Genomic DNA, 26736 nt, shown 5'->3' with positions numbered 1-26736 from the left:
AAGCTACTGCGGCCTCCCAGCTAAGATCTGCTGAAAGGTGAAGACAGTGCTGGCCCACTCTGGAACATCTGAAAGGCTGGGTTGGAGCCCGCAGGACGCAGCCCTCACCGCACCCTGTGCTCACCCTTGGGGAATGGGAATGTCAGGCGCCCCCGTTATCCTACTCTGAGATATTCCAGCATACATCGTGGTCTCAAAGCTTCTGAGCTGGGCAGAGAGAAGCCAGCCAAGGCTGTAGGCCTAGGTCTTGGGCTGTAAATGGGTACACTCTTAGAAATACTGGAATAGGAGGATATTTCTCTGCAAGGTGTGAAGGGCCCTGTGTTCTGCACGCGGTGGGACCATGAAGGAGCCCATATGTAGCCAGAGCCCAGGGAACACCTCCAAGTGCAGGTTTGAAAATACTCCTGAAAGAGCCAGGCTGGCATCCATGACAGGGTGTGGCTACAGGCGGGCACAGAACCTGGGGAGGTCTGGAGTCTCAGCCTCTTCAAGACCTGTATGGATTTGGGCATTTTGCCCATGTAGGAAATGAGGGTGTAGCCAGAGTCCTAGTTCCTGGGGTAGCCATAGGGATAAAAACAATTTAGGGATAGTCTCTAAACAGCTTCTTCTCCTTTTTTTTTTTTTTTTTAAATTGAAACATCTCCAATAACATGTAATTTATTTCCCATCAGATATTGCTGTGTAGATGTATCGTAAACCAGCAGTTTCACGTTTCTAGTTTTAAATCATACCTTAGAATAGTGGTTCATTGCATGTGTAGGATTTCATACCCTTTGAGAATCTGTTAAAAGCTATGGACCCTCTCCCCAGAAAACAGCATCACAGGCAGAATTCGGCATCCAATTTCAGGGCCTACACAGATATCCTTGAAAGTCATGGGGAACCTACGATCCATTTCAGATAAAACTGAAAATCTTTTTTTCTAACTTTTCTTGGCCCAAATTAGAAATGAGCTAATTGATGTTTAAGTTCTTTCTGTCCCCTAAATATTTGGATGCCTTGGATTTGCTAAGTATATTGATAGTTTTCCCATTTTCAGAGAGATCTGATGGTTGATAAGAATTGTACTGCTGATAAGAATTGTGACTTTTAGTTGTCACAGGTGACCTGTAAGATATCAGGGTTACTGTTAAGCCTTTTCTAAATGTGTGTTCTCTCTTCTTTCTGTTGGTTGGATACAGCCAAGCCCATCCGCCCCGGACACTACCCGGCCTCATCTCCAACGGCCGTCCATGCCATTCGAGGGGGAGGAGGCAGCTCTTCAAACTCCACTCACTACCAGAAATAAATACAAAGTGAGTCCCATGTCAAGGGTGGTTTCTCTATCTAGAGGCAGAGGCTTCTTGCCTTTCCAAAGCCTCTGCCTGGCAGTGGACCTGCAGTAGAGAGGAGTTCGGCTTTACTCCAGCACACGCCCTGGGGGTTCCAGGGAAACAGAGACCCAGACCTGTCCTCACTCAGTCTAGAGCCCTGGGGTCTTCTAGCTGAGGCCGCCTGGGGCCCATGGGACCTGGAGCCAGGCCCGGCCTAATCCCCTCCAGGGGTAGGGGTGGTGAGTGATTCAGCTGAGCTTTGTTTTGCCTGTGGGACTCCCCTCTTTAGTTGGCATCCCAAAGGGCATTACCTGTTTGTCAACTGCTTTTACCCAGAGCAGACAGAAGTTGGGGGTCGCTTTAAGTCTCAGGAACAGAATATAAAGAAAGAGCCAGATAACAGAAAGTGATGTTTTTATGTTTACTATCTGAACTCAACAAATGGGGATTTTAAGAAGATATCTAGGTGGGTCCAGGATGCTTTTTTCTTTGAGATGGTGGTCTGCAAGCTTCTCTACCCACAACCCACATGCCCGACATTTCTCTCCCAGCAAAAAGAAAGGAACAAGTGATATTCTTTACAACAGAGAAGAAGCAGAGAGTGAAAACTGTCGCCCTTTGTGATGGAAATGGAGAAAAGAGGTTACTAGTTGGGCGGGCAGACAGATGACTAGGTGACCAGAAAACTTTGTTTAGAAAAACTCTGAACATGCAGATGGGAAGAGGTGGCTCTGAACATTGTCCTTGGACTCTAAGCCCTTGCTAGGGTAGCTGGCTCCTAAGGCAGGCAAGCATGCAAGGTGTGAAGCCTGGACCCCTCCTCATCCAGTCCTTTCGGCATCAAGGCAAGAAGGCGAGCAGGAGGGGCTGGAGCCATCACTCAGGGTCCCGGCATGGCCCAGGCTTAGGCTACAACTTCCAAGGGAAATGCCTTGGTAGCTGCCCCCACACAACTTGTACCTGTGCTGCCCCAGGCAGTGCCAAGGAGCAGGCCAGGGGCTGGTCAGAGTAGTGGGAACAGGAGGGAAGGCGGAGGCAGCCCACGGGCGGGCAGTGTGCCTGCCATCATCTGCCGTCTTCTAGACAGGAAAATGGGAAATGGTCTTGGCAGTGGGCCACCCCATTCCTATCTAATCTCTGCTTCCAATCAGAAATAGAATGAAACTGGAAGTTAGAAAGTTGCTTTTGACTACATATTGTCAGTATCGAGGCTGATACCTGAAGGGAACTCTAAGATCCAGCTGGGCAGCTTAGAACAGAAAAGCCTGAAGCAGTGGTCCTCGAACTTTGGTGGATGTGACATCCTTGAGCACCCAGAGACCCAGGCTCCTTAGAGGAGGAAGGGCCTGGGCTTTGTTTGTCTTTTTAACCAAGTACTCCGGGTGATTCTGATATTCATCAAAGTTTGAAAACTCTCCATGGTTTATACAGGATGGCAGTTTACGTCTGTCTTATGTAAGGGAAATTTGAAGGTGGTACATCAGTAGTTAAGAATCTCCACAGTGGAAACAAACCTAGCCTCTTAACTAGGTTAAGCACGTGCCTGCCTCCTGAACTCAAGGCCAGCTCAAGGTCACCAAATGACTTCAGTTTCAGCCATCATGCCTACATTCCAACTTTAGCAACCAGAGAGGAAGCAGAGAAGAGGCAAAAGCAGCTGTCCTGAATGAGTCTCCTTTAAGTAGCCTTCCTGAAGCCCCACGCAGTGCTGATGCCTCCCTTTCCCTGGACAGCACTGAGCCACATGGCCACATCTAGCTGGAAAAGGTAGTGTTTTAGCTGGGCACATCACCACCCCAGAGAAAGGTAATGCTTTTAGAGCAAGGACAGGGAGAGTGGATGTTGGGGTGGGCAGCTGGCACACTGTGCATTGTGGAGCACCTAATATGCCGCAGCACTGGGCTAGATGTAATATAGGCATCACCTCATTTGATGAAAGCATACAGAGAGGTGTGTATGTGTGTTTCCCAGCAAGACCTTACTAAATATACTGGTCCAGGGATTCTGGGGTCCAGAGATTGTGCAGTGGGACAGTCACCTTCTTCATGAGTTCCAACAAGGGTCTGCCAGTCCCATATTTTATGTAGGCTCCAAACAACCAAATGCTGGCCATTCATCACCAGTGTAGCCTCTTCTCATACAGAAGAGTGAAAATCAGTAGGTCTGGGGAGACTTTCAAGACCTTCAGAGTGACAACCACCCTCACCCATTATGGCATTTTAAAAAAAAAAATTTACTTTAAGTTCTGGGATACATGTGCTGAATGTCCAGGTTTGTCACATAGGTATACATGTGCCATGATGGTTTGCTGCACCCATCAACCCATCATCATATTTTTGAGATGAAGTTTCACTCTTGTTGCCCAGGCTGGAGTGCAATGGCATGATCTCGGCTCACTGCAACCTCTGCCTCCTGGGTTCAAACGATTCTCCTGCCTCAGCCTCCTGAGTAGCTGGGATTACAGGCATGTGCCACCACGCCCAGCTAGTTTTTGTATTTTTAGTAGAGACGGGGTTTCACTATGTTGGCCAGGCTGGTCTTGAACTCCTAACCTCAAGTGACTCCCCCCACCTCAGCTTCCCAAAGTGCTGGGATTACAGGTGTGAACTACTGTGCCCAGCTGGCAATTTGTCTCTTTACTCAAAGTGCTACAAGTGGTTTTGATAGTTTTATCTGAATTCAGAGCCTCCTTGACATACCTTCTCCACACAGCTTTAGACACAGCTTCTGTAACTAGGTGCTTCTCTCACCGGGCCACAAAATAAACAGGCCCCCTCTTACAGCTCTCAGGATGGCAGGGTGGCTGAGGGGACTGGCATTAGACAAGGAACCTGGGTTCAGGTGTCAGGTCTTCCACTTCCTTCAAGTTACTTCAACTCAGAGTCTGTTTCCTCATATATGAAATGGGGAAAATCTTTTATCTTGGTCATTGGCATTGACAGAAGGCTTCAATGAGGTCATGCTTCTAAGCACATAATAATTGCTCAATAAAAATGTTAGCTGCTAGTACAGCTGAGCACCACAGAACATGGTGGTTGATACATGTTGGTTTATAGTGTCCTTTAATTCATATAGTTGTTACTAAATGGGTTTTAGTTGCTCTATAGCAATCAATCCTAGCCACTGGGTAGGGAAGGCCTATTGCTAACTGAATATCCTAGTTGTTGCTATGAGATAATATTGGCTGGGCATGGTGGATCACGCCTGTAATCCCAGCACTTTGGGAAGCTGAGGCGGGCAGATCACTTGAGGTCAGGAGTTCAAGACCAGCCTGGCCAACATGGTGAAACCCCTTCCCTACTAAAAATAGAAAAATTAGCTGGGCGTGTACATGCACACCTGTAACTCTAGCTACTTGGGAGGTTGAAGTGGAGAATCACTTGAACCCAGGAGGTGGAGGTTGCAGTGAGCCAAGATTGTACCACTGCACTCCAGCCTAGGTGACAGAGTGAGCGCCTATCTAAAATGTATATATATATATATATAAAATTTATCTACAGGCTATGAGTATTTTTAAGAAATGACTGGGCATTTGTCAGTGGAGATTAAAACGGGGTAGTAATCGACAGATTCAGGAATTGCAATTGAAAAGTAAAAAAATGCTAAATCCTTTTTTGAAAAATAATTGGAAATATGGAATTCATTGCTTAGATGAGAACAAAGCCTTTTTGAGACAGTCTTTCCTGACCTTTGGGATTTTCATTCTGAAGTGTCTCTTCCCTGGGTAGAAATGATCTCAATTGCATCCCAGCCCTCCTGTGGAGTCAAAGCACATATTCTTACAGCTGGATATCTTTGGAATTTCCTTCTGCTTCATTTCAGGGTTCAAGAATTATAGCCATAATGAGTATTTTGGTTTATCCTCAAGGTTTCAGAGCCAATGAAGATGCCAGTGTACAAAAATCAAAAGAACCCAGGATAATGCTGGCTTTGATCTTATCTGGTTCAAATCCACAGGGGGCTGCCTCAGGAGGAGATGATCTTTTTCAAACCCCAGAGCTACATATGGGGCAGTGCAGTGCAACGATGTGACACTGGGCAAGTTACTTGATTTCTGTCAGCTTTAGTTTTTCTTACTGGCTAAGTGGGATCAGGCATCGAGAGCCGAGCTCTGTACTTGGTTTCACAGTGAATCAGACAAGAAGGCTGTGTTCTTGTGCAGTGATATGCTTGTTAGGGGAAGACGGACAGAAAATAAACAAGGTAACTTCAAGTAGTGGTAAGTGCTCAGAAGAAAACAAAAACAGGCTAATGGAATAGGAACACTGTTTTAGAAGAGGGGGTGACATTTAAGTTGAGAACTGAGTGATAAAAAATGCCAGGCACACAGCAACCTGGGAGAGAGTGGTTCGATGATCACTCAAAGGTAGGAATGAATGAGGGTTATTTGAGGAATGTTAGCAAGGCTGATAAGGCGGTAGCTCATGATTGGGGAGAACCATCTTCATTAGAGTGGATGGGTTAGGGAGTTGAGCCCAAGTGAATGAAGGTGTTGAGGCTGTGGGCAAGTTAGATTGTAACCTAGTGTGAGGGGCCACTGGGGCTGTAGGCATGGGAGCAGTGGGAGCTGGTTCATGATTAGACAAGGCCACTCTGGGCTGGACCCTGGAGAAGGGGTAGGAATGGGGCAACAGTAAGCACTGGGGGTTGCCTAGGGGGTCACTGTAGGTGGCCATGGGGGAGGGTCCGGTACCAGACCCAGGTGGTGGCAGCAGGGGAGAAGTGGCCCGAGTCAGTGCCTGCTTAGAGCTGATTCAGCTGTCAGGCTTACTGATGAGGATTGAGAGCAAGAAAAGGAGGAAGGAAGGGAATCAAGGTAGTTCCTAGATTTTTGTGGGCCCTAGCAATTAGGGAAACATTGGTCCCTTTTTCTCCATGCCAGGGAAAATCGGGGGATGAGCAGGTTTTGTGGGAAAGCTTGGTTTCCATCATGTTGCTTATGTGCTGCCTCTCAGACATCCAGCTGAGCCCACCACCCAGGTGGGTGTGTGGAACAGGCGGCTGGATCCGTGGGTCTGGAGCACAGGAGAGAGGCTGAGGTGAGGCCAGGGCTGGAGAGTTGTGACCTGTAGATTGTGTGTATGGCCATGGGTCTGAAGGAGGCAACCTAGAGAAAAGGTGGAGACAGCAGAGAGGGGAGCTGAGGGGCGAGTTGGACCAGGCCCAGGCACTGGAAAATGGGAAGGTCAGAGAAAGGAGGTGGCACCAGCAGAGGGGCCTGAGGATCATGTGGGGGCACAGAGGTCAAGTGAAGACCTTGACCCTAGAAGGAAGGTGGTCAGCTCAGAGCTTGAGTAAGATGACGACAGAGACTGGGTGGTTGAAGAAGGCCAGATGGCGGTGACCTTAGCATGGACTAGACAGAGCAGATGAGGAAGTAGAGCCGGCAGCTGAATCCGCTTTGGGGGTTTTATTTGAAGGAGATCAGAGAAATGGAGCAATGTGGGGTTCATGTGGGGCTGCGTTGCTTTTCTGTTGTAAGATGGGAGATATTACAGCATAGCTGTGTGCAGTGGTGATGGTATAGCCGAGCCGGGCAGAGGAGGAAGCACAGCTGCGGGTGGGCGGTAGATGGGGTGGGTGCATCGGGAGGCAAGATCCAGCTCACCTTAGAGCTTGTTTTCTCGTGCAGGCAAGAAGCCAGATGATCAGCTGAGAGGGAGGGAGGAAGCGGGGTCTTGCTCTTGAGACCAGAGACGGTGTAAAACCGACCTCTCAGGCAGTGCTGAGTCCTTCTTTGCAGCCCCACACTTAATGTACACACCTGATTAAACATCTGCCCAGCTCCCTGGTTTTGAGAGCCCTGGAGATCCACTTCCTTTCCAGGCAGTACTTTGGCAAACCAGGGGACTTGTTCAAATGTCTCCACCAGATGGCGCCAGTGGGGCACTGCTGAAACCTTAGATGTTTTCTGAAAGACTGAAGGCAGCAGAATGGTCTTTTTTCTTGGTTTTCCTGTATTTAGACCATTATATCTCAAACTTGAGTAGTAAATACAGTACTTTGAAAGGAATACAATTCTCACAGATCCCAAGAGTTGATTTAAATTATTTTATTATAATACTTAAGTATTTGCACATTGTAAACAGTATACATTTCCTACTTACAGATCTTATACAACTGTCAAGTCAAAACAAATTTAGAAATTAAATTGAAATAAAACCACAAATAAAAAGTCCAAACCACCAAACTTCACATAATTTAATGAAAGAAGGGCTTTTTCTGAAAATAAAGAGCTAGGTGCAATGCGACCCCGGAGTGCGTTGCTTCTTGTAGAATTTGGGATGCCCTTTTTTTGTGTGTTGTGGTGTGACTCAATTCTTTCACTCCTGTACTCCCAGCACTCTGAGAGGCTGAGGCAGGATGATGGCTTGAGCTCAGGAGTTTGAGACCAGCTTGGGCAACTTAGCAAGACCTTGTCTGTACTAAAAATAAAAAAATTAGCCAGGTGTGGTAGTGCATGCCTGTAGCTCCAGTGACTTGGGAGGCTGAGCTGGGAGGATCATTTCAGCTGGAGAATTTGAGGCTGCAGTGAGCTGTGATCATGCCACCACACTCTAGCCTGGGTGACAGAGCAAGATCCTGCCTCAAAAATAAATAAACAAAAACAAATACATGAAGATTAGCCCTAGTGCCTGGCACTGAACAGCACTCCGTGCTCATCTGTGTTGTCCTTGTCACCTGATCCTGTCTCCTCATTCTACATCCCAAAGCGGTGGGATGAGCTGTCAAGATCCCATAACTATGAGTGGTAGATCCTGGGCTAAGAGCGACGATCTTCTCTGCAACAGTTCTCAAAGTTCTTGGCCTTAGGATCTGTTCTCCTCTTAAAAAGGATCAATAGACTGGGTATGGTGGCTCATGCCTATAATCCCAGCACTTTGAGAGGCCAAGGCAGGAGGATCATTTGAGGCCAGGAGTTTGAAACCAGCCTTAGTGAGACTCTGTCTCTATAATAATAAAATAAAATAAAATAAAAATTAGCTAGGTACGGTAGCGTACGCCTGTAGTCCCAACTACTTGGGAGGCTGAGGTGGAAAATTGATTGAGCCCAGTAATTTGAGGCTGTGGTGAGCCATGTCTGTGCCACTGCACTCCAGTCTGGGTGACAGAATGACAATCTCAAACAAACAACAAACAAACAAACAAGGATCAATGAGTTTATATATATATATATATATGGGTTATATTTATTGATATGTATCATATTAGAAACTAAAACAAAATATTTAGAATACTGCCAGGTTCATTTAAAAAATAGTAATAAGCCCATACATGTTACCATAAATGTGATTTGTAATGAAAATAACTATTTTCAAAACAAAAAATAGCCAAATGGTATTGTTTTACATTTTTGCAAATCTCTTTGATGCCTGGCTATTTGATAGACGGCAGCGGATTCCCCCAGCTGTTTCTGCATTCTGTCTGCCGCGGTGCGCTGTTTTGGTTGAAGTGTATAAAGACAATCCCCCCTTGTCACACAGACGAGATTCTTGGCTACTGGACAGCTAAGAAAACTGTGGAATGGGGAAGTTGGGACCATAGTGCCCATATCACAAGCTTGTCTGGGATTGAATGAGAGAATGTGAAAGAAGAGAGAAAAAGGTCCTCGAAGAGTACCTGGCAAAAATTAGGCCCCCATGCATGTTAGCTAATGTTAAAGTGGTCATGGGGACAGACCTGAAAAGGACAGCTGAGGTGGGACTGCAGGGAGAGAGGACAGAAATAACTGTAGGTGGGTGCTGCAGCGGCAGAAGACTTTGAAACTGGCATTTTCAACCCAAAGGGGGGAATTGTGGAGCACCCGGAGGCAAGAATTCCTGATTCTGTCTGCAGCACAGTAGGCTCCTCCACTTTAATACTCCTCAGCTTCATGGTTCTCAGAATCATAAATTCAGAGCAACTAAAATTGTTCCTCCACAGCAGATTGTACCAAAGCTCCAATGAGATAAATCCACTTCTATTGAGCAGTGATAAGTAGAGTACAATCGGTAATTCTTATAATGTGGGGATTGAATTATAAAAAGGCAAAAGAAAAACTAAAACTATGTACTGTTTGGATTAAGCTTAAATCCACTGCAAGCAATTGCAAAAGCCCAAGTTGGGGGTGAAAACGGTCTCTAAATACTTATTGCAAAACCCTTGTATAATTAACTTCCTACATTAGCCTTCCCCACCCCTTCTAAAGAAAGGTGATTTTATTTCCTCATAAATCTGGTCCCACGCTGCCACTTTGAATTACCATCTCCAGTTTGGCAGAGCGCCAGGGAAAGTCCTAGAGCAGGTCAGTTGGTCCAGTCCCCTGCCTCTAAGTGAGTGAGTGGCTACTTGGAAGAGAGTCAACAGGACTGGGTTTTAAAGATTCTCCAGACTCCTCAGTCTCTCTGGGATTAGAACAAACAGAAATGCTTTATCTCAGGGCAAAACCATTTACCTTTAAAATTTGTATCTATTTTCTCCCATGAATTTATCTAAGGATATGAAGATCCAGATAGTGGGAAGGATGGATGAGAGCATCCTACTGGAATCCATGTTTCTTGCCTGCTGGAAAGAATTCTCAGCAGACAGGCCTGTAGAGATCCTTAGCTGGCGATGAAGAGGGACGCTGCATCCTAGTAAAGAAAGGACCCTTTATTGGCAGAGTTCTTGTGCTTTTCCTCTCCTCTCTCACGCTCCTTGAGGTGACTAAACTAAGCAGGTGGGGCCTCCTTTGTGGCCCCGTGTTTCTTCCAAACTATGAGCCAAAACCTGCTGAATCTTGCCCAGCGGGGATCGGGGGCTTTGACTGAAAGGCTTCCAGGGGAAATCGTGCCCCTTCATGGTCTGCTGGAGTTACTGAGGCCGCCCCATTGCATTTGTGTCTAGTGCCTGCTGTGTCAACACGGTTTGGCTGCAAACATTGCGTCAGGCCATAAGCCCACAATCCAAGGTATGCGCCGGCACCTCTCTGCCTCCAGGCACCAGGACGGCCATCTCATCCAACCAAGGGGATCTCATCTGACCGGGGGAGAGCGTGCGTGGAGAAACGAGCCTGTGAGAAAGTGAAATGGCAGTTTCAGTGGTGGCATTCAGGCAGCACTCCTGTTGGTTTTCAGCTCAAAGTGGATTTTAAATAACAACTATGACCATGCTTTTAGGTTTTTCACTTCTAATACTGACAATAAGCCCAAAATTTCACCAGAAAGGCCATGTTCTTCCCAAAGGCATCTTACTCTGTGTGACTTCTAAATATGACAGGAATATCACCCTCTAGGGTTGTTTAAGCCCTTCTTAGCTGTGTAGCTTTGCCACTGTGGGTGATTATACCGAAAGAGTTCTGTGAATATTCTTTGTTGTCAGTAAAGAGGTGGTTTGGTTTTGTTTTTGTTTTTTTGAGACTGAGTCTCACTCTGTCACCCAGGCCGGAGTGCAGTGGCATGATCTCGGCTCACTGCAACCTCTGCTTCCCAGGTTCAAGCAATCCTCCTGTCTCAGCCTCCCAAGTAGCTGGGACTACACGTACATGCCACCACGCCGGGCTAATTTTTGTATTTTTAGTAGAGATGGGGTTTCATCATGTTGGCTGGGCTGGTTTCAAACTCCTGACCTCACGTGATCCGCCCGCCTCGGCCTCCCAAACCAAAGTGCTGGGATTATGGGCATCAGCCACTGCACTTGGCCAAGAGGTGGTATTTTTTAAAAGAGCGTGTTGTTCTGTTTTTTTTTCTCCTACTCAGTTTCTGTTCTGTATTTCTTCTCCCTTTTTCACCCACTTTGCTTTTATCTACTTTTATAACCCCTTTCTAGACTGAGAATTTTTCTATTTATATGTAACTTACATTCTGCCGATTTATACAAAATATGTAAGGTTGCTTACAATATTATAACATATAAATCAGGAGAGTGAAGAAAAAAAGGAGCATGGTAGCGGGAATCTGAGATGTTACCACAGTTGAGCACCAAATGTTGATATAAGCCTTCTGGAGGCAAAACAGAAAGCATAATGCGTAATGTGTCAGGTTATAGAGGGCTTTTTTTTTTTTTTTTTAAATCAAAAGAGAAGGTGGGCTTTTCTTAGTGGCTGTCGTATTTCCAGTACCAGGTAATTCCATGTATTTCTTAAGGATCAGGCTCTACCTCCCTCTTTTGTCATCCCTGTCCCCATCCCCTAGAGTACCAAGAGCTCTGCACAAAACCCATAGCAAGATCTCAGAGCTAGGGCCTCCAGCTGGTGACAGGAAGCAGAGCCTTTCAGTGTCTTCTGAAAGTTGAGCTTACTGGTGTTGGGTATAGGCTGACAGAGACCACTCAGGCTGGTCTAGACGTTCATCCTGGAGATGCACCCAGCACCAGCCAAACCTCTGGTGGGAAGTGGAGTGAAATGGAAGGGGGTGGTCTTTTGGAGAATCTTATTATCTGATGGAGACGAAGCATATCTTTGGGAACTGGGAACCTCTTTCTACAGAGAGCCTGGGTTAGGGGCCCCATTGCACCTGCTTGCTATCCTAAGTGCAGGCAAATGAGAAATGTTTTAATTTCCCCCTAGGAATGAGAAAATGCATTATGTTACTCTGAATATCCATAGCCTCAACAGATACCGACTTATGGAAGAGAATGTTGAGACTGTTAGGACCAAATACTTAAAGCAAGGTCAGGAAATAGGAGGTTGTGCTGCCCACGTGCCACTATCCACATGTGTCTTTTGAGCTCTCAAAATATGGCTAAGTCCAAATTGAGATGGGCTGAAAGTGTAAAATATACACCAGATTGCAAACACTATTGTGTAAAAAAAAAAAATCTCAGTAGTAATATTGTAATGTAAACGATCTCAACATGTAATACCAGTTACATGTTGAAATACTATTTAGGCTATATGAAATATATTACAATTAATCTTACCTATTTCTTTTCATTTTTTAATGTAGCCACTAGGAAACTTAAAATTAAATATGTGGCTTGGCCGGGCATGGTGGCTTACACATGTAATCCCAGCACTTTGGGAGGCCGAGGTGGGTGGATCACGTGAGGTCAGGAGTTTGAGACCAGCCTGGACAACATGGTGAAACAGCGTCTCTACTAAAAATACAAAAATTAGCCGGGTGTGGTGGCACACCCTTGTAATCCCAGCTACTTGGGAGGCTAAGGCAGAAGAATCACTTGAACCCGAGAGGCAGAGGTTGCAGTGAGCCGATATTGCGCCACTGCACACCAGCCTGGGTGACAAGAGTGAAACTCCATCTCAAAAACAAACAAACAAACAAACAAAAAATATGTGGCTCATGTTATATTTGTATCTGACAGCTCTGGTCTAAACATCTAGAATTAAACAAAACTTTTTTGAAAAGTAAATTTCTACTGTGTTTTCTAATTCCTGTGTTCTCTCTTTGGTTCTCTTTCAACAGATATGACCCCACGTAGCATGTCAAGGACTACATTAATCACCAATTCCTTTATTTTCCCCCCCTACAGTTTCCATTTTTTTTTATACTTGCTTATTCCAGCCATCTGCAGTATACCAGTTTCAGGTCTTTTGAGCTGTGTAGAGTTTCTGTGTGTACAGATGTGTGCTCGGACTTTTCTCTTTTTGAGAAATCTGAAGGAGATGGTTGCAGAAGATCCACTTACTACTCAGAACCATTACCGCTGCCTCGGCCTCCGGGGTGCTGGCTGGTTTCTGGGTGGTTCCTGGAGCCTCCTCTGGGCAGTGCACTGTCCCATCTGTACGCCCTAATGTGCCATTCCCTAGAGGGGAACAACCAAGTGCCGTGGAGGCAGATGATCATGCTCTGCCTCAACTGTCTGGTTTCCTGTAAAATAAACACGTTTTATATTTTTAGGGAACAAAAAGTGCTGCTATAGGGTTCCAAGTTTTCATTCTGAACACTTTTCCGAAACAAATTACCCCAAAGACACATTTTGAATATCCTGGTCACATTTTTGGATCTGTAAAATATACCTTTTAGTATGGCACCTGTTAAAATGCAAAGCAAATTTCTTTGGGGCAGAAAAACAATCTGACAGTAGCAGTGTAGAATTTGTTCATTCAGATACATCTGTGTAAATGCAAAAAGTCATAAAATTCACCTCCGAGCTGCTTGCTTTTGAACCTGCAGCAACTAGTCTTAGCCGGCCCGGTTTGAACGTCATTCTTTCAGAAGTGCTGAAAATGCTGCAAAGTTGGATAAGTGGAAATGTGGCTGCCCCTCTCCTCACTACTTCCTCTCTGATCGTTCTGGAGCTTGCATTGGGAATGGCTGCTTTCTCTAACCATTTTCAGCTTGAGTGGGTATTGCTGAAGAAATCCAACATCATTCCAGCAGTTGAAAAAGGAAGCCTTGGGGAGAAAGTACTTGACAAAATTTTGTTCTTTGTGCTTGTGTATGAATAAGTTGCCATGAATAAGTTATTATTTTAACCCATAATTGCCGACTGTTTATATGAATTCTTTCTTTGGCACCAAATAGGTTTCATCTTCTTAGGCACAATTAGAAAAAATCCACATAGATGGATATTTTACATTTAGTTATTGCTTTATCCAAATACATGAATCTAAAGCTGAATCAACCCTTACTTCCAGTTGTGCTTATTAAGAAGATCAATTTCTAAGTAGTAAAGTTTTCAGGGAAACTGACTGTGCTGCTATTTGTTTTGACAAATTTGGGGGTAAGTCAATGACAACCAAACCAATCTCGGTGAAAACTCCTATCCTATCATGTTGTGTGCCCAAGATGAGTAAGCTGGCACTGTGCCCTGAAGCTTTCACCACTGTAATGAAATATATGCCAGGGGAGACTTTGGGCTTTTCTCATGACTGCGTGGGTCGAAGGTAGCTCGTGTGTGTGTGTGTGTGTGTGTGTGTGTGTGTGTGTGTGTGTAAAGTGCTAAGAACTGTGCATTGACATCCAAACATTTCTTGTATAAAATTTCCCTAGCAAAGCAAACCTGCTTTGCCTTAATTTATTTGTTAAATGTTGCACTTTGTTTATGTATGTTTTGTTTTTGGTGGGGAATAAGGAGAGAGAGGAGGACAAATTCTATTGAAGTATTTATTTCATGAAGATGGCAATTTTGCATTTAAATTTTCTTCATTCTTTAATTTTGTTATCAGTGCCAGCCCAATATACCTGCTCCATCACTATTTGCAGTCTGATAAAAGGGTCCTTGTGGGGCAGGTTTTGCAAAGCTTATCAGGTAATAACATATGCCACATAACCTTGTTAATATGTTTGCTTCTGATTTGGGAAGCTAAACATTGGTGTTTGAGAGGATTGCCAATTATTAATTGTCATGACCACTACTCTCCATTACTTTTTGTTTGGAAATTGAACAAAGGTCAGTAATGGTTTTTGGCTCTTGTTAATATCCATCATAAAATAGATTGTTTTAGATTCTTTCCAGAGTGATTTTTCCCTGGGTACCCCCTTTCTACTTCTAAAGAATTGCTTGGCACTTTCATGTTTCAAAGGGAAACGTTCACTTGTAGTTCCATTTTACTTGATCTCTACAAGGGACTGACAACATTCGCTTTACTTTTATTCACAGAGAAAGTTGGCTTTGATGTCTCTTAAAGATAATTCTGCTAGTTGCTGATCAGCCAGTCAGTTCACCTAGCTTCAATCTTTATAGGACTTCTAATCTAATTTTCCTATACTGTGACTAAAAGGGAGGCAAATTATTGGAATGGGTTATTCAAATGGATCCTTAAATATTGCTATGTATAATAAGCCAGTTTATATCAGGACCATGTTCTCTGTAGGCCACTTTCTAAAAAAGCCACATATGTGCAATTTTCAGGTTTTTAGACTATTGTTCCCTGTACTTTAAATGTAAAAACCACACTTCTGAACAACTAAGCTCATGAATATGATTTTGGTTATATGCAGCTTTTGACTAGCATGTATTGTGTCTTTTTCTCCTCTATGAATAATTTTATATTTCATGTTACTTCTTGAAAGTTTACTCTTTGATGCTCTAAGAGAACAGCCGGATGGTTTATATGAATAATCTTTATCTGCAGGATGGTGGATTGGTAAATTAGGAGAATGCTGTTTGAGATATCAAGATTTATGGTTGGGAACTAAAATATATAATGCCAAATGTGTTTTTGTCAATTACTAGAGAATTCCGTGCAAACATATCATCTCTTCAAATGCTGCACACTTTGCTTTTGTTAAACAGCGGGTAGTAGACAGAACAGTAACAGTTTCGCATTAAGACTTTTAAAGGAAATAGAATCGTGATTAAGAAATCAGAAATTTATAGATATATTGGGATAAATGAAGAAATAAAAATGTTTGTCTAGAATGTAGCATCTAGTGACTTTTTAAAGCCCTAAAGTTTACATAAAGAAGCTCTAGTTCTTATAGAAATAACTGAAAGCAAATAAAAGTTCTTAACAATCTCCTTTCGAAGTGCATTTTTTTTTTAAGCAGGGCAGGAGACATTTGGACTCTGGCTATATGACATATTGGGAAAGGCAGAGGGTGGAGGGAAGATTTCACTTCATTGTCTAGCCCAGAATCTTGAGCAAGCTAAAGAAACCATCATAATCTAAAATTGCTTCATTTAACACTAACAATTTAGACTTTTTAAACCAAGCATTGAATAATGGCTGGATAACTGCCGAAGTAAGCGCCGCTCCATGAAGTCTGCTTACTTATTTAAAAATTGTGTATCAGTTTTAAATACTGTTCATTGTGTGCAGATAGAAGGGGAATAGGGCATTCTGTAGAATTATACATGTCTAGTCTGTAAAGTGTGTCCTGTGTACTGCAGATGTGTGTTCTCTGGGCTTTATGTATCTGTACAGTAGCTTTCACATTAAAAAAATTGTGGACAAACTTGTCCGGGGGGTTTGAGGGGAGAATGGTGGTTTATATCAATGACGATGCTGTACTATAGTCCATGTTACAAAAGATCTGGAAGTCACCCTCCTCTGGCCCACGGAAAATTTTGGTAATCTTCTAGGTTCTAAAATGAAGATGTGTGGGTACTCTGGCAGACTGCATGTTGTATAATTTGAAAAATACTAAAAGTGGAAAATAAAATTGAATTAAACTTTGGCTGGTCTGTTTCTCCTTATTTGAGCCACCCTGAAGGTATGGTCATTGGAGACGTCAGTGCCTGTGTGAGGATGAGCCATTTTCTGGCCTCAAAAGAGTTCACTTCAAGTGAGCAGGTGCCCCAGTACACAGCATAAGCAAAGTCAACCTTGACCATCTTTGCTTTTACTTTGCTTAAATATCTGCTCTAATTTTTTTTCATTTCAGAACTAAGAAAACTTGACATTTGTCACTTCAATTCTGAAAAGATAGCAACTATTGTAAAAAAAGTGTCTTATTAGCTTTTTTAAAAAGTAGGATTGACTGAAAGCTCAGTAGAGCAGTGTATTCACTGAGTATCTGAATTTCTTCTTGCCTGAGAACGGCATTCATTCTCCACCAAATCAATTGGAGCCCTGTTTGCATATGTTGAAAGATTATCAGCATCTTTTGAGGACTGGGGTGTTTATATTCCTGTTTAACCTACTGATTCTTAGCGTTAATGTACAGGTCTGAGGTCTCATGAGAGGACACCAGAGCATGAATCCTTTGGGGGCTAACCAGTGTGCCAGGACACAAGATAGTTTTTTTTCTGCCCTCATAACAAGGAGATTCCCTACCTTGGGACACTAGAATAATCGTGTGACCATGCCTGACATTGTGTATGTAAAGCATCCTCATTCTTGTGCTTGGTTTGATTAATGGTGCATGAGAGCCAGAGAGTAAACCTCTTTCCCTTAATTGATTAAAAATGTAAAGGATAGATGTCAAGTGAATGTGTAATTAAGGGCACTGCAAATGGTGTGCTTTTATGCTGTCTTATCCATCTTTTTCAAAATTGTTATTCTCCCAAGAACTCTGAAGAAGTTCCCAGATATCAGATTGTTAAAAGTGACTTATGTAGTAAACTTCAAACGTGGTGGTTGAATATTCAGCTGATGCCTGTGTGTTTTAGATGGGAAAGCAGTTCTCTGAAAGAACCAGATTACAAAGCAAATTTCAATATCAATGGGAAATGACCCCCACAGATCCCAGAACACAGCGGCTCTGCGATGCAGTCAGACTGCATTGATGCCAGTGTTCTCTTGGTTCCTGCAAGCCTTTCTTGAGGTTTCTTGTTTCGCCAAGCTCCGAACTGAGCTCTGGCTTTGCCTCAGAAGCACAGAGCCGGAGTATCTGTGGGAGAAAGTGGAACTGGAGCAATAATCTGCAAAGGCAATTACTGGTGATGTGTGTATTGTCAGGTTTCATTCCAGCATTTGTGACAGGTCGTGTCTTGTTATTTGTCTTGTGTACATAATACACTGAACAGAGGTAGGAGTCACCTCTTGGATGACACATTAGTTGAAAATGTGGGCTGACTTGACAAAAGGCATCCCGAGCCATGGAGTTTTCACTTTCCTTTTGGTGTTTGGTGGTTCTTCGTCCAATTTGCAAAGAAAACACAAATCTCTCCGTGGGGTTAGTTGGGTTCAAAATAGTTTTTAAAAATCCCATAGGTAACCGCTGTTGGTGGTCTTTCTGCCTCCATTACCCTGGATGGCAAAGGCTGGGATTCTCCATCTGCTTTGCTTCGAGAGCAGTTTGTTCTGGACTTTCAGGAGGCCCTCTTTGCCATCAAGCACCTTTCAACCCTTCACCCTTCCCCATGCCCAGATCACAAATGATTCTCATAGCTGTTCAAGATTTATCTACAACAATATTTTATTCCTTCAGAATGTAATTAAAGAAATTGACAAACTTGTTCTGGATGAAACGAAACAGCATCAGAATCTCGTGATGCTCAGAAAGCTACAATAAGCAGTCAGCTATTTCCAGGGCACTGTTCTGGCTGTGTGCCAGACACTGTTTTAAATGCTTTACATGTATTAATCCATCGAATCCTCCTAATAACCCCATGAGGAATGCACCATTATCTCTCCTTTACAGGTAAGGAAACAGGCACAGAGAGGTTAAGCAGCTTGCCCAAGGTCTCACAGCTGGCAAGAGGAGGCGCCAGGATTGAAACCCACACAGTCTGGTTCTAGGTTCATGCTCTCAACAGGTAGTTACACTGCATCTCTGAATAGTGATTGGGATATACATATATGTGTGTGTGTACCTCTCTCACTCTCTCTATAGTGATAAGCAGCAGCCAACCTCAAAAACCCTTTTGTAAAGAATTTATACAAAGCTTTATGCCTTTGCAACTTTTCTGTCCTCTCCTTTCATTGGAATCTGAGACCTCATTGTTATTTGAATACTTTAAGCAATCAAATGCATCTAGGAAAGAAATAATAGTGACGGAGGATGCCTCACAGCAAAGGTGCCTGATGACACTGAACTCTACGGGAAGGCTGCGTTTCAGTAGTGCCCTTGTCAGAATCTTTTTCATACATAGCATACTTAGAAGTGTAGCCATTACTCTGTCAGTTTTCAAATTGTGTGTCATAAGAATTTAACTTATCGTCCATGTGGATTTTTTTTTTCTTTAAGATACTAATTCTCTCTGTCTGCATTAAAACATGTATAACCTATATTCTTCTGCTTCTTCAGTAAAAAGCTCTGAGTACTCTCTTGCCCCACCTGAAATGGCTCTCAGGGAAGGGCTGAGGGGCACTGGATGGGTTTCCTCTCATTCCCAGGGATGTGTACGGCCTCAGACGAGGCTGTCCCCTACCTCACCTCTGGCCCCATCATGATGATTAATAGGATCTCGTTTTAGAGCTTTAGGTTTTAGAAAAAAGAAACATGCCAATCATACCACACATGCATGTGCAAGTCCAACCACAGAAGGCTGAAAACAGTGGGGTTCCCTTACGAGCTCCTGCCTTTACCTGTGCCTCTCCCGTCTGAGGGTGTTCTGATGGGCTACCGGGGAGCAAGGCTGGTGGCAGATGTGTCTAGGTGACACGATGCTGACTCCGTCAGCCAGCGTCCACCTGGCTGCCTGCCTGCAGACTGCGACCTCCAGCCCAGCGTCCTTGCTGCCCTGCGGCACCTTTCTGGGACCTACGTGCAACAGCACAAATACCTCTGGAGGCGGCAGGCAGGCGGGGGAACCACTGAGCGATTCCACAGGGAAAGAATGATGCATGCGGGACCCGGATCCGACTCGCAACTTCTCATCCACCGGCTGGGGGATTGTGGTCCAGTGGTTTAACTATGCAGAGTCTCAGTGAGCTCATCTCTATACCTGTATTTAGCCCACGATGCTCCATTCTTCACAGTGCCTTTCAGGGATCAGATGAGAAACTGTAGGAAGACATTTTATAACAGTGCTACTCAAATATAAGGGATTATTATTGTCAAAAACTTCCTAGGAGAAAGTATGTTCGTCTTGGACCCCAGCTGTTGCCTTCTACCTAGCATCACCAATACTCAGAGTAGAAGAGGAGAGAATATGCGGAGACATTGGGAATTGTCTGATTCTACCCAGTGACATCAAATCTCTTTGTAGCTCTCCACGTAGGGTTCTTTCTTTTCCCACTGTCTTGGTCAGTTGGGGCTGCTATAACAAAGTGCCATAGGCTGGGAGGCTTATAAACAACACACATCTAGTTTTCATGTTTTGGAGGCTGGAAGTCCAAGTTCAGCGTGCCAGCCAGCACGGTCAAGTTCTGGTGAAGACTTCTTCCTGGTCGTGGACTCCTGACTTCTTGCTGTGTCCACACATGGTGGAAGGGAGGGGAAAGCTCTCTGGGGTCCCTTGTATAAGGGCACTGGACTTATTCATGACTAATGACTAATAAACTCATCGTGATGACCTAATCACCCCAAAAGGCTCTACCTGCTAATATCATCACATTGGATTAGGATTCCAGCATATTAATTTCGGGGAGACACAAACATCCAGTTCATTGTACCCACTTCTCCACCCTCTTTCCTCTTGGGGGAAAACCCACTTCTAGGCTATTCCATGAGTAGAGAATATGACATACCCTCTGAAGTATGGTGCAGGGAATAGGGTTTCAGGCTAGTTTCCACGCTCTATGCCTTGTGGCTTTTCACACCAGAGGGCTCAGGTAAGTGCCCTTCACTCAGTGTCCTGGCGCTGGATCATGAATCAAGTCCATTCAGTTTCCCATACGTGGAGGCAGAAGCCCAGTAATCACGATTAATGCTGAGAGACGAAATCCTGGCAGAATATTTGTAGGGGCTTAACAAGTTCCCCAAAGGGAGATTAGAGACGCTCAAGGAGTCACTTAGCCGAACCAGCACACAAAAGCACATTCGGCTTCTGCCAGCATCTGGAAACAAGGTGTCTGCTTCCCTTCCATAACCCAGGTATTGGAAAGTTCCTGTCCCAGCCCACACAGCAGAGGCAGGAAGCCAGTGTTCAGTGCAAGCTGACTCTGTCCACATGCGGGCCTGCTGCTCCTAAATACCAGACGACTGTGATCAGGGCCTCTGCTTTAAATGTTTTGTCTCCAGACTGTCATAAACCCATGAGAACATCAAAATCCAAAGAGTTGAAGTCACATGTTCAAGACCACTTTGTTAGTTTTGACTGCAGAGCTCAGGTTCCGTCTCCTACAGTCCTCTGCTTGTCCATCTCAGTGGTACGGGTTGGAAGCTGCTGTAGAACCCCGCTCCCAATCTTCCCTGTGAGTTGTTGTCAACAAACAGTGCTTTCCAAATAGCTTTCCCTTTCATATATTGAACAAATAAATTGGAGAGTTCTTAAAGAAATAAAGAGTACATCACCAGGACTTAGAAGAGAAGACTATGAGGGACATTGGGAATCATCTGGTTCCACCCAGTGAGGTCAAATGACTCACCTTGCACCATCAGGAGAGAGCCCAAGCCCGGCGCGCCACCCGCCTCCTCAGGGCTCACTCTGCTGCACCAACCCTCAGCAGGCATAGGCCAAAGCTAGTCACAAGAACGGCACTGGCGATGCATCTTCCTGACTCCATTAGCCCAAATATTGACATCAGTTGTGTGGAAATGTTTTGCCACAGTCATCCGTTGAGTGAGTACTGTGCGGCAGGAGCCTGTGATCAAGAGTGAACTTCGGCAGTGTAGACTGGAGTTCCAGTGGTTCCAACTCTTTCCTTATCAACTAAGTGCCTCAAACAAGTTACCTAACCTCTCTTAGTATCGTGCCTGGCTCACAGTGCATTCTGGAATAGTTAGTCCTTCACATGCATTCTGGAATTGCTTACAAGGAATGAGTGAGGGCGGCACTGTTATTCACCCCAAATACAGATGAAAAAACTGAGGTGTGGAGATGTTAAGTGAGTTGCCCAACATCGCAAAGCAAGGCAGTGGCGGAGCTGGCTCCAGAGTCCACATTCTTAACCAAGAGGCTGAGCTCTCCTGGGGTCACGTGGCTGCTGAGGAGTGCAGAGGGACTGGGTTCACATCCTGCCTCGCTTCCTGAGCTGAGTTTACTCCCAGATCTCAGCTGCTTCATATGGAATGAACTGAAAAAGCCTTGTGTAAAAACGTTAGTGTTCATTCATTATTTCAATAAATATTTCAGCACCTATCTTATACCAAAGATTGTTTTCAGAGCTGGAGAGAGAGGTGAATAAGACAAGATAGAGTCTTCATTTCCTTAGAGGCAAATTATAAACAAATGAACAACGCTTTCTAAAATGACTTAGTATATTCAAGTGCTATGAAAAGAATAAACCAGGGTGCTGTGATGGCAAGTAACTCCAGTCTAGTTTTGACTGGGTGGTCAGGGAAGGCCTTAGTGAGTGAGGGAGCCAGCCATGCAGAGACTGGGAGACAGTTGCAAACAGATGAACAGCAACTGCAAAGTTCCTCAGGGAGGATTGTGCTTGGTGTGTTAGTGGTAATAGAACTCTGATTTTACACAGATAACGTTCTCCACACTGGCATTTCTTTCCCTCATTTACCTATCAAAAGGACAATGAGGGCTGGGTGTGGTGGCTCACACCTATAATGACAGCACTTTGGGAGGCCAAGGTGGTAGGATCACTTGAGGTCAGGAGTTCGAGACCAGCCTGGCCAACATGGTGAAACTTCGTCTCTACTGAAAATACAAAAAAAATTAGTTGGATGTGGTGGCACATTCCTGTAATCCCAGCTACCTGGGAGGTTGAGGCAGGAGAATCGCTTGAACCCTGGAGGCAGTGGTTGCAGTGAGCTGAGATCGTGCTGCAGCATTCCAGCCCGGGCAACAGAGTGAGCCTCTTTCTCAAAAAAAAAAAAAAAAAGACAATGAGTATGTTTGTGTTGCTTTCAGAAGTAAGAAGCAAATTGGAATAATCAACTTCTTCTTTCCTGGAAATACAATGCCAAAGGCATTTGCGCATTTTTGTGGCCAGCAATGTTGTGAGCAGACCCATACATTTGTAGCCCGCGCTTCAGCACCTGCTCTGAAACCCAGGTAAAAGAGGACAATTTCATCCCAGCTGATGTGTTTTAAACAGCCAGGCAAATTCACATGGATCCACAGGCCCCAAGAGTATAAAAAATAATAGAGGGATAAATATGGAAAAGCTGATTTGCTGCCCAACCTCAGGGTCAAGCACAGGTCTGAGCGGGCCACCTGTACCTCTTTAGAGTCATCTTCTCAGTGAAATGGAACTGCTGCTACCTGCCACCTTGGAAAAACTGCTTGCTGGCCTCGTACGTGAGAGGTATGCCCAACTCACTTCGGGGGGGTTATTTCAGCTTTTTAGTACACCAGGACTCTGCGACTGGTGAACATCAAAAACCCAAAGAAACACACACATCCTTGCCTGCCCTTGGTGAGCCTGAAGAGAATGTCACTGGTCGATAAGAGATGATTCTGAATTTTGTCTGATTATTCTGGAGCTGACATTTTTGGGTGTCACATTTAACATGGACATTTTTGAAGCATAACTTTGATAACCACTCTTGCTGAAGCAGCTGCCTGCCCTGTTCTTGCTTCAGATTCGGTTCCTGCTGAGATGTGTGTGGAAAGAAGTATTTCCCGCTATGGGGCTCACACAACTAAATGGCACCACTGAAATTCCCTGTCAAGTCCCCGGTTAGTGTCTAATTAGTGTGTGGCTTTAGGAAGCGGGACAACAGGTTTACGTTTTTGCAGGTTATTACCTGAACGTGATTGCTGAATAGCGTCAGCTGTTCAAATAGTAATGCTGCATACAACGAGAGATGTGAGTGTGTGTGTGTGTGTGTGTGTGTGTGTGTGTGTGTAGGAGGACACATCCCCGCCCACTGGCTGGAGTGAGGTATCTGCAATCCTGTGTCAACAGGGGTCTAGGCTTCCTTAAGATTTAAGCAGCTAATACAGAGGTGGCTGCATTGTTTTGTTTTTTTTGGGGGGGCGGGAATGGAGTCTCGCTCTGTTGCCCAGGCTGGAGTGCAGTGGTGCGATCTCAACTCACTGCAACCTCTGCCTCCCGGGTTCAAGTGCTTCTCCTGCCTCAGTCTCCTGAGTAGCTGGGATTACGGGCACCCGCCACCACGCCCTGCTAATTTTTGTATTTTTAGTAGAGATGGGGTTTTGCCATGTTGCCCAGGCTGGTCTCAAACCCCTGACCTCAAGTGATCCGCCCGTCTTGGCCTCTCAAAGTGCTGGGGTTACAGGTGTGAGCCACCGTGCCTGGCTGGCTGCATTTCTTACTCTCCTCCTAAGAGAAGCCCGATTTTGTTTTCAGGGTGCTCCTTGTGTGAACTGGGGTTGTGGGAAGGAGTGACATTTCCCCTCCTTTGTTCAGGTGGGGTGAAGACTTGACTTACAGGTAAGAGAGGCCCTTGACTGACGTGGGGTGGGAACTGTTTCCAGTTGTCCTCATCTCTGGGCCTGTTTCCTGACCTGTGAAATGAGAAGGTTGGGTGGGATCAGTTTCCCAGGCTTGCCTGTGGTGAGTAGTCCCTGGAGTGCTCATCGAAAAGCCGCTCTGCTCTCCTGAACGAGAATGTTTAGCAGTGAACTCTGTCATGAGCGGGCATCCAAATGATCCTCCCCTTCAAGGATGTTTGGGAATGGTGGTCTGCACAGTCTCTAACCGATCTTCCAACTCCAGAGCGCCTGTCCCGGCTATGTCTGGAAGGCAGTGACCCCTAAGTATTCCTGAGACCCAAATGGCTTTGCAAGTCTTATAACAGCTGTGGATGCTATGCTCTGTTTAGTACAAATGTATACAGACACAGAACATCGAATTCAGTTGCAGGGTCTGTGGCTTTTGATTAAGAATTCTTACTCTAAGGTTAACCCTTGAAAGAGAATGTAAGCATTCACTTGAGCCAGGCATGAAGCAGCTGCTCACTAAAGGTCAGTTATTATGCTATTTCCGTGTCTCAGCTTTTCTATGAAATTCTAATATTATTATCTCATTGTATAGATGAGGACACTGAGGCATAGAGAGATTAACATGCATTGTAAGTTGTGGCTCAATTTGAACTCAAACAGTCTGATTCCAGAGCCAGTGTGCACTTAAAATCTGGGCTGCCTGATAAAGTGGTTATCAGTTTTGCCTACTTGAATTCACGGCACTTTCTGCTCCTAATATTTCTGGCCACTTCCCTATACCTCCTTATATTAGTCATCATTAACTCAGCAGCTACTATGTGCCAGGAATGCTACACACGTTGTCTCATTGAAAAATGTCCTCAGAAAATGATATACAGTATTTTTTATTTTATTTTATTTTTTTTGAGATGGAGTTTCACTGTTGTTGTGCAGGCTGGAGTGCAATGGCGCGATCTCGGCTCACTGCAACCTCTGCCTCCTGGGTCCAAGCGATTCTCCTGCCTCAGCCTCCCAAGTAGCTGGGATTACAGGTGCCCGTCACCACGCCCAGCTAGATATACATTATTAATATACATGTTGAGTCCTAAGTAAAGACAGGAAAAATTAGGAAGGTAAATATATCCTAAGGCTCAGAAGTTTTTTGGATTGTTGCTTCTTTGGATAATTTATATTTCATTATATTATCAGAGAACTAGAGATAGAGCAGAAACTGAAGACTTTCTAGTTCAAATATCATTCTCCTAGAGACCAGTAGAGAATAGCAATAAATACAGTTATTTGTAAAGATTAATTAATTCATTCTTACAAATGAATTACAAACTCTATCAGTGGTTTTGTCTCTATTTCCAGCATTTTAATGTTGATGAGAAGTAGGCTGGCTCTCTGCACTGCTAGGCAGAGCTACTGTTCACTGAGCAGGTGCTTTGTGCTGGCGCTATGCTCAAGCACTTTACATGGATTATTTAACTTAGCCACACAGCAGTATCAGAACTTCTTATTTCAGATACCCCTTTCAAGCAAAAAACTTCAAGCAGAGATTTTGTCCGATTTCATGGCTGCACATTTTCCAAGTAGGAAAAATACACAATTGAGGAACTCGCCCAAGGCTGCTCAGCAAGCCCAGGAGAGAGAGTGGGGTGGGGAGGGAGAGATCCCGTGCAAGCCAGCACTGGGCAGAGCCTGTGCCCTCCTGATGACTCTCAGGCCTGTCTGGGTGGCACCACGTAGCAGGCTGGCCCAGCCAAGATCACACGCACAGCAGGAGGATTCTAAATCACAGGGGATCACATGCTCTACTGACTGAAACCAACACAAAAAAAGGTCTAGGTCCATTTCATGTGAGTGAGACCCAGAGGGGCTCCTTTGCTTAGCCCTACCTGCTGGTGCCAAGTGGCTGTCCCAAAGTGCAGGCCCCACCACAGCCCCACCCTGGGACACCAGATTCCCTGTCACCATAGAGGGAGTAGCAACTGTGGTAGGGCGCACCTAGGTGGGGCATCCCATATAACCTTTTCTAGTTGGCCTTGCCCAGTGTGACATAGCCAGCCAGGTAACACCAGATCTGAAATACCCATTTGTGCAGAACCCACTGAAGGGGCGGGGTGTCTAGACCTTAAGAGTGTTGGGCTTGTTGTCAGTGGAGGGGTGGAGCAGGCTTCTTGGCCCTGACGTCACCTTAATAGAGATCCTCCCATTTCCGCCTTGGAGGCTTAATATACAGTCATGGAAGTGTACTGAAATAGTCATAAGAAGGAACGTTCTCCATACAACTTTAAAGTTGTACAGTGCTTTCTGCAGTAACATGAATTTTTTCAAGGAAAGGATTTTTTTAACGAGTCTTGAAATTAACATGCGAGTAGCAGCATGACACATTACCTCGTGTGTGTGTGTGTGTGTGTGTGTGTGTGTGTGTGTGTGTGTGAAGGCCATTTGTTAAATGGAACACCTAAAAATATCATTGTTTTTGTTTTTGCAGTTGTCAGGGGCCTCAATAAATGCAAGCTGGCTCAGGTGATGCTCGACCTGAGAGGTCTGGAAAGACAGATTAGAAGTCTCAGCAGAGGACCAAACCCAGACCCCACTTCTGCAGAAGTTCTGTACCCAGGTTTCCCCACTGCAGGCATAACCAGCAGCCCCTCAAAGGCCCCAGACCAGCCAACTGTACTTAGAAATGCAGAACCAGGATCAGCTCTGCTAC

General features: G+C 44.8%; 1 protein-coding gene across 1 annotated transcript in view; it reads left to right on the top strand.

Annotated features, from left to right (window-relative positions):
* KIF5C (kinesin family member 5C) overlaps positions 1-16360 on the top strand; it is a 152513-nt gene extending 136153 nt beyond the window's left edge. The window contains exons 25-26 of the mRNA XM_032145941.2: positions 1188-1301; positions 12701-16360. Of these exons, the coding sequence (XP_032001832.1) occupies positions 1188-1294 (107 nt within the window). The 3' untranslated portion in view covers positions 1295-1301; positions 12701-16360. The remainder of the gene's footprint in view (positions 1-1187; positions 1302-12700) is intronic.
* Positions 16361-26736: the final 10376 nt, after the last annotated feature.

Source organism: Hylobates moloch, unplaced genomic scaffold (genome assembly GCF_009828535.3).
Source record: "Hylobates moloch isolate HMO894 unplaced genomic scaffold, HMol_V3 SCAFFOLD_24, whole genome shotgun sequence".
NCBI lineage: Eukaryota > Metazoa > Chordata > Mammalia > Primates > Hylobatidae > Hylobates > Hylobates moloch.
Note: the sequence above shows the minus strand (reverse complement) of the source record. Positions and strands in the feature narration are given on the sequence as shown.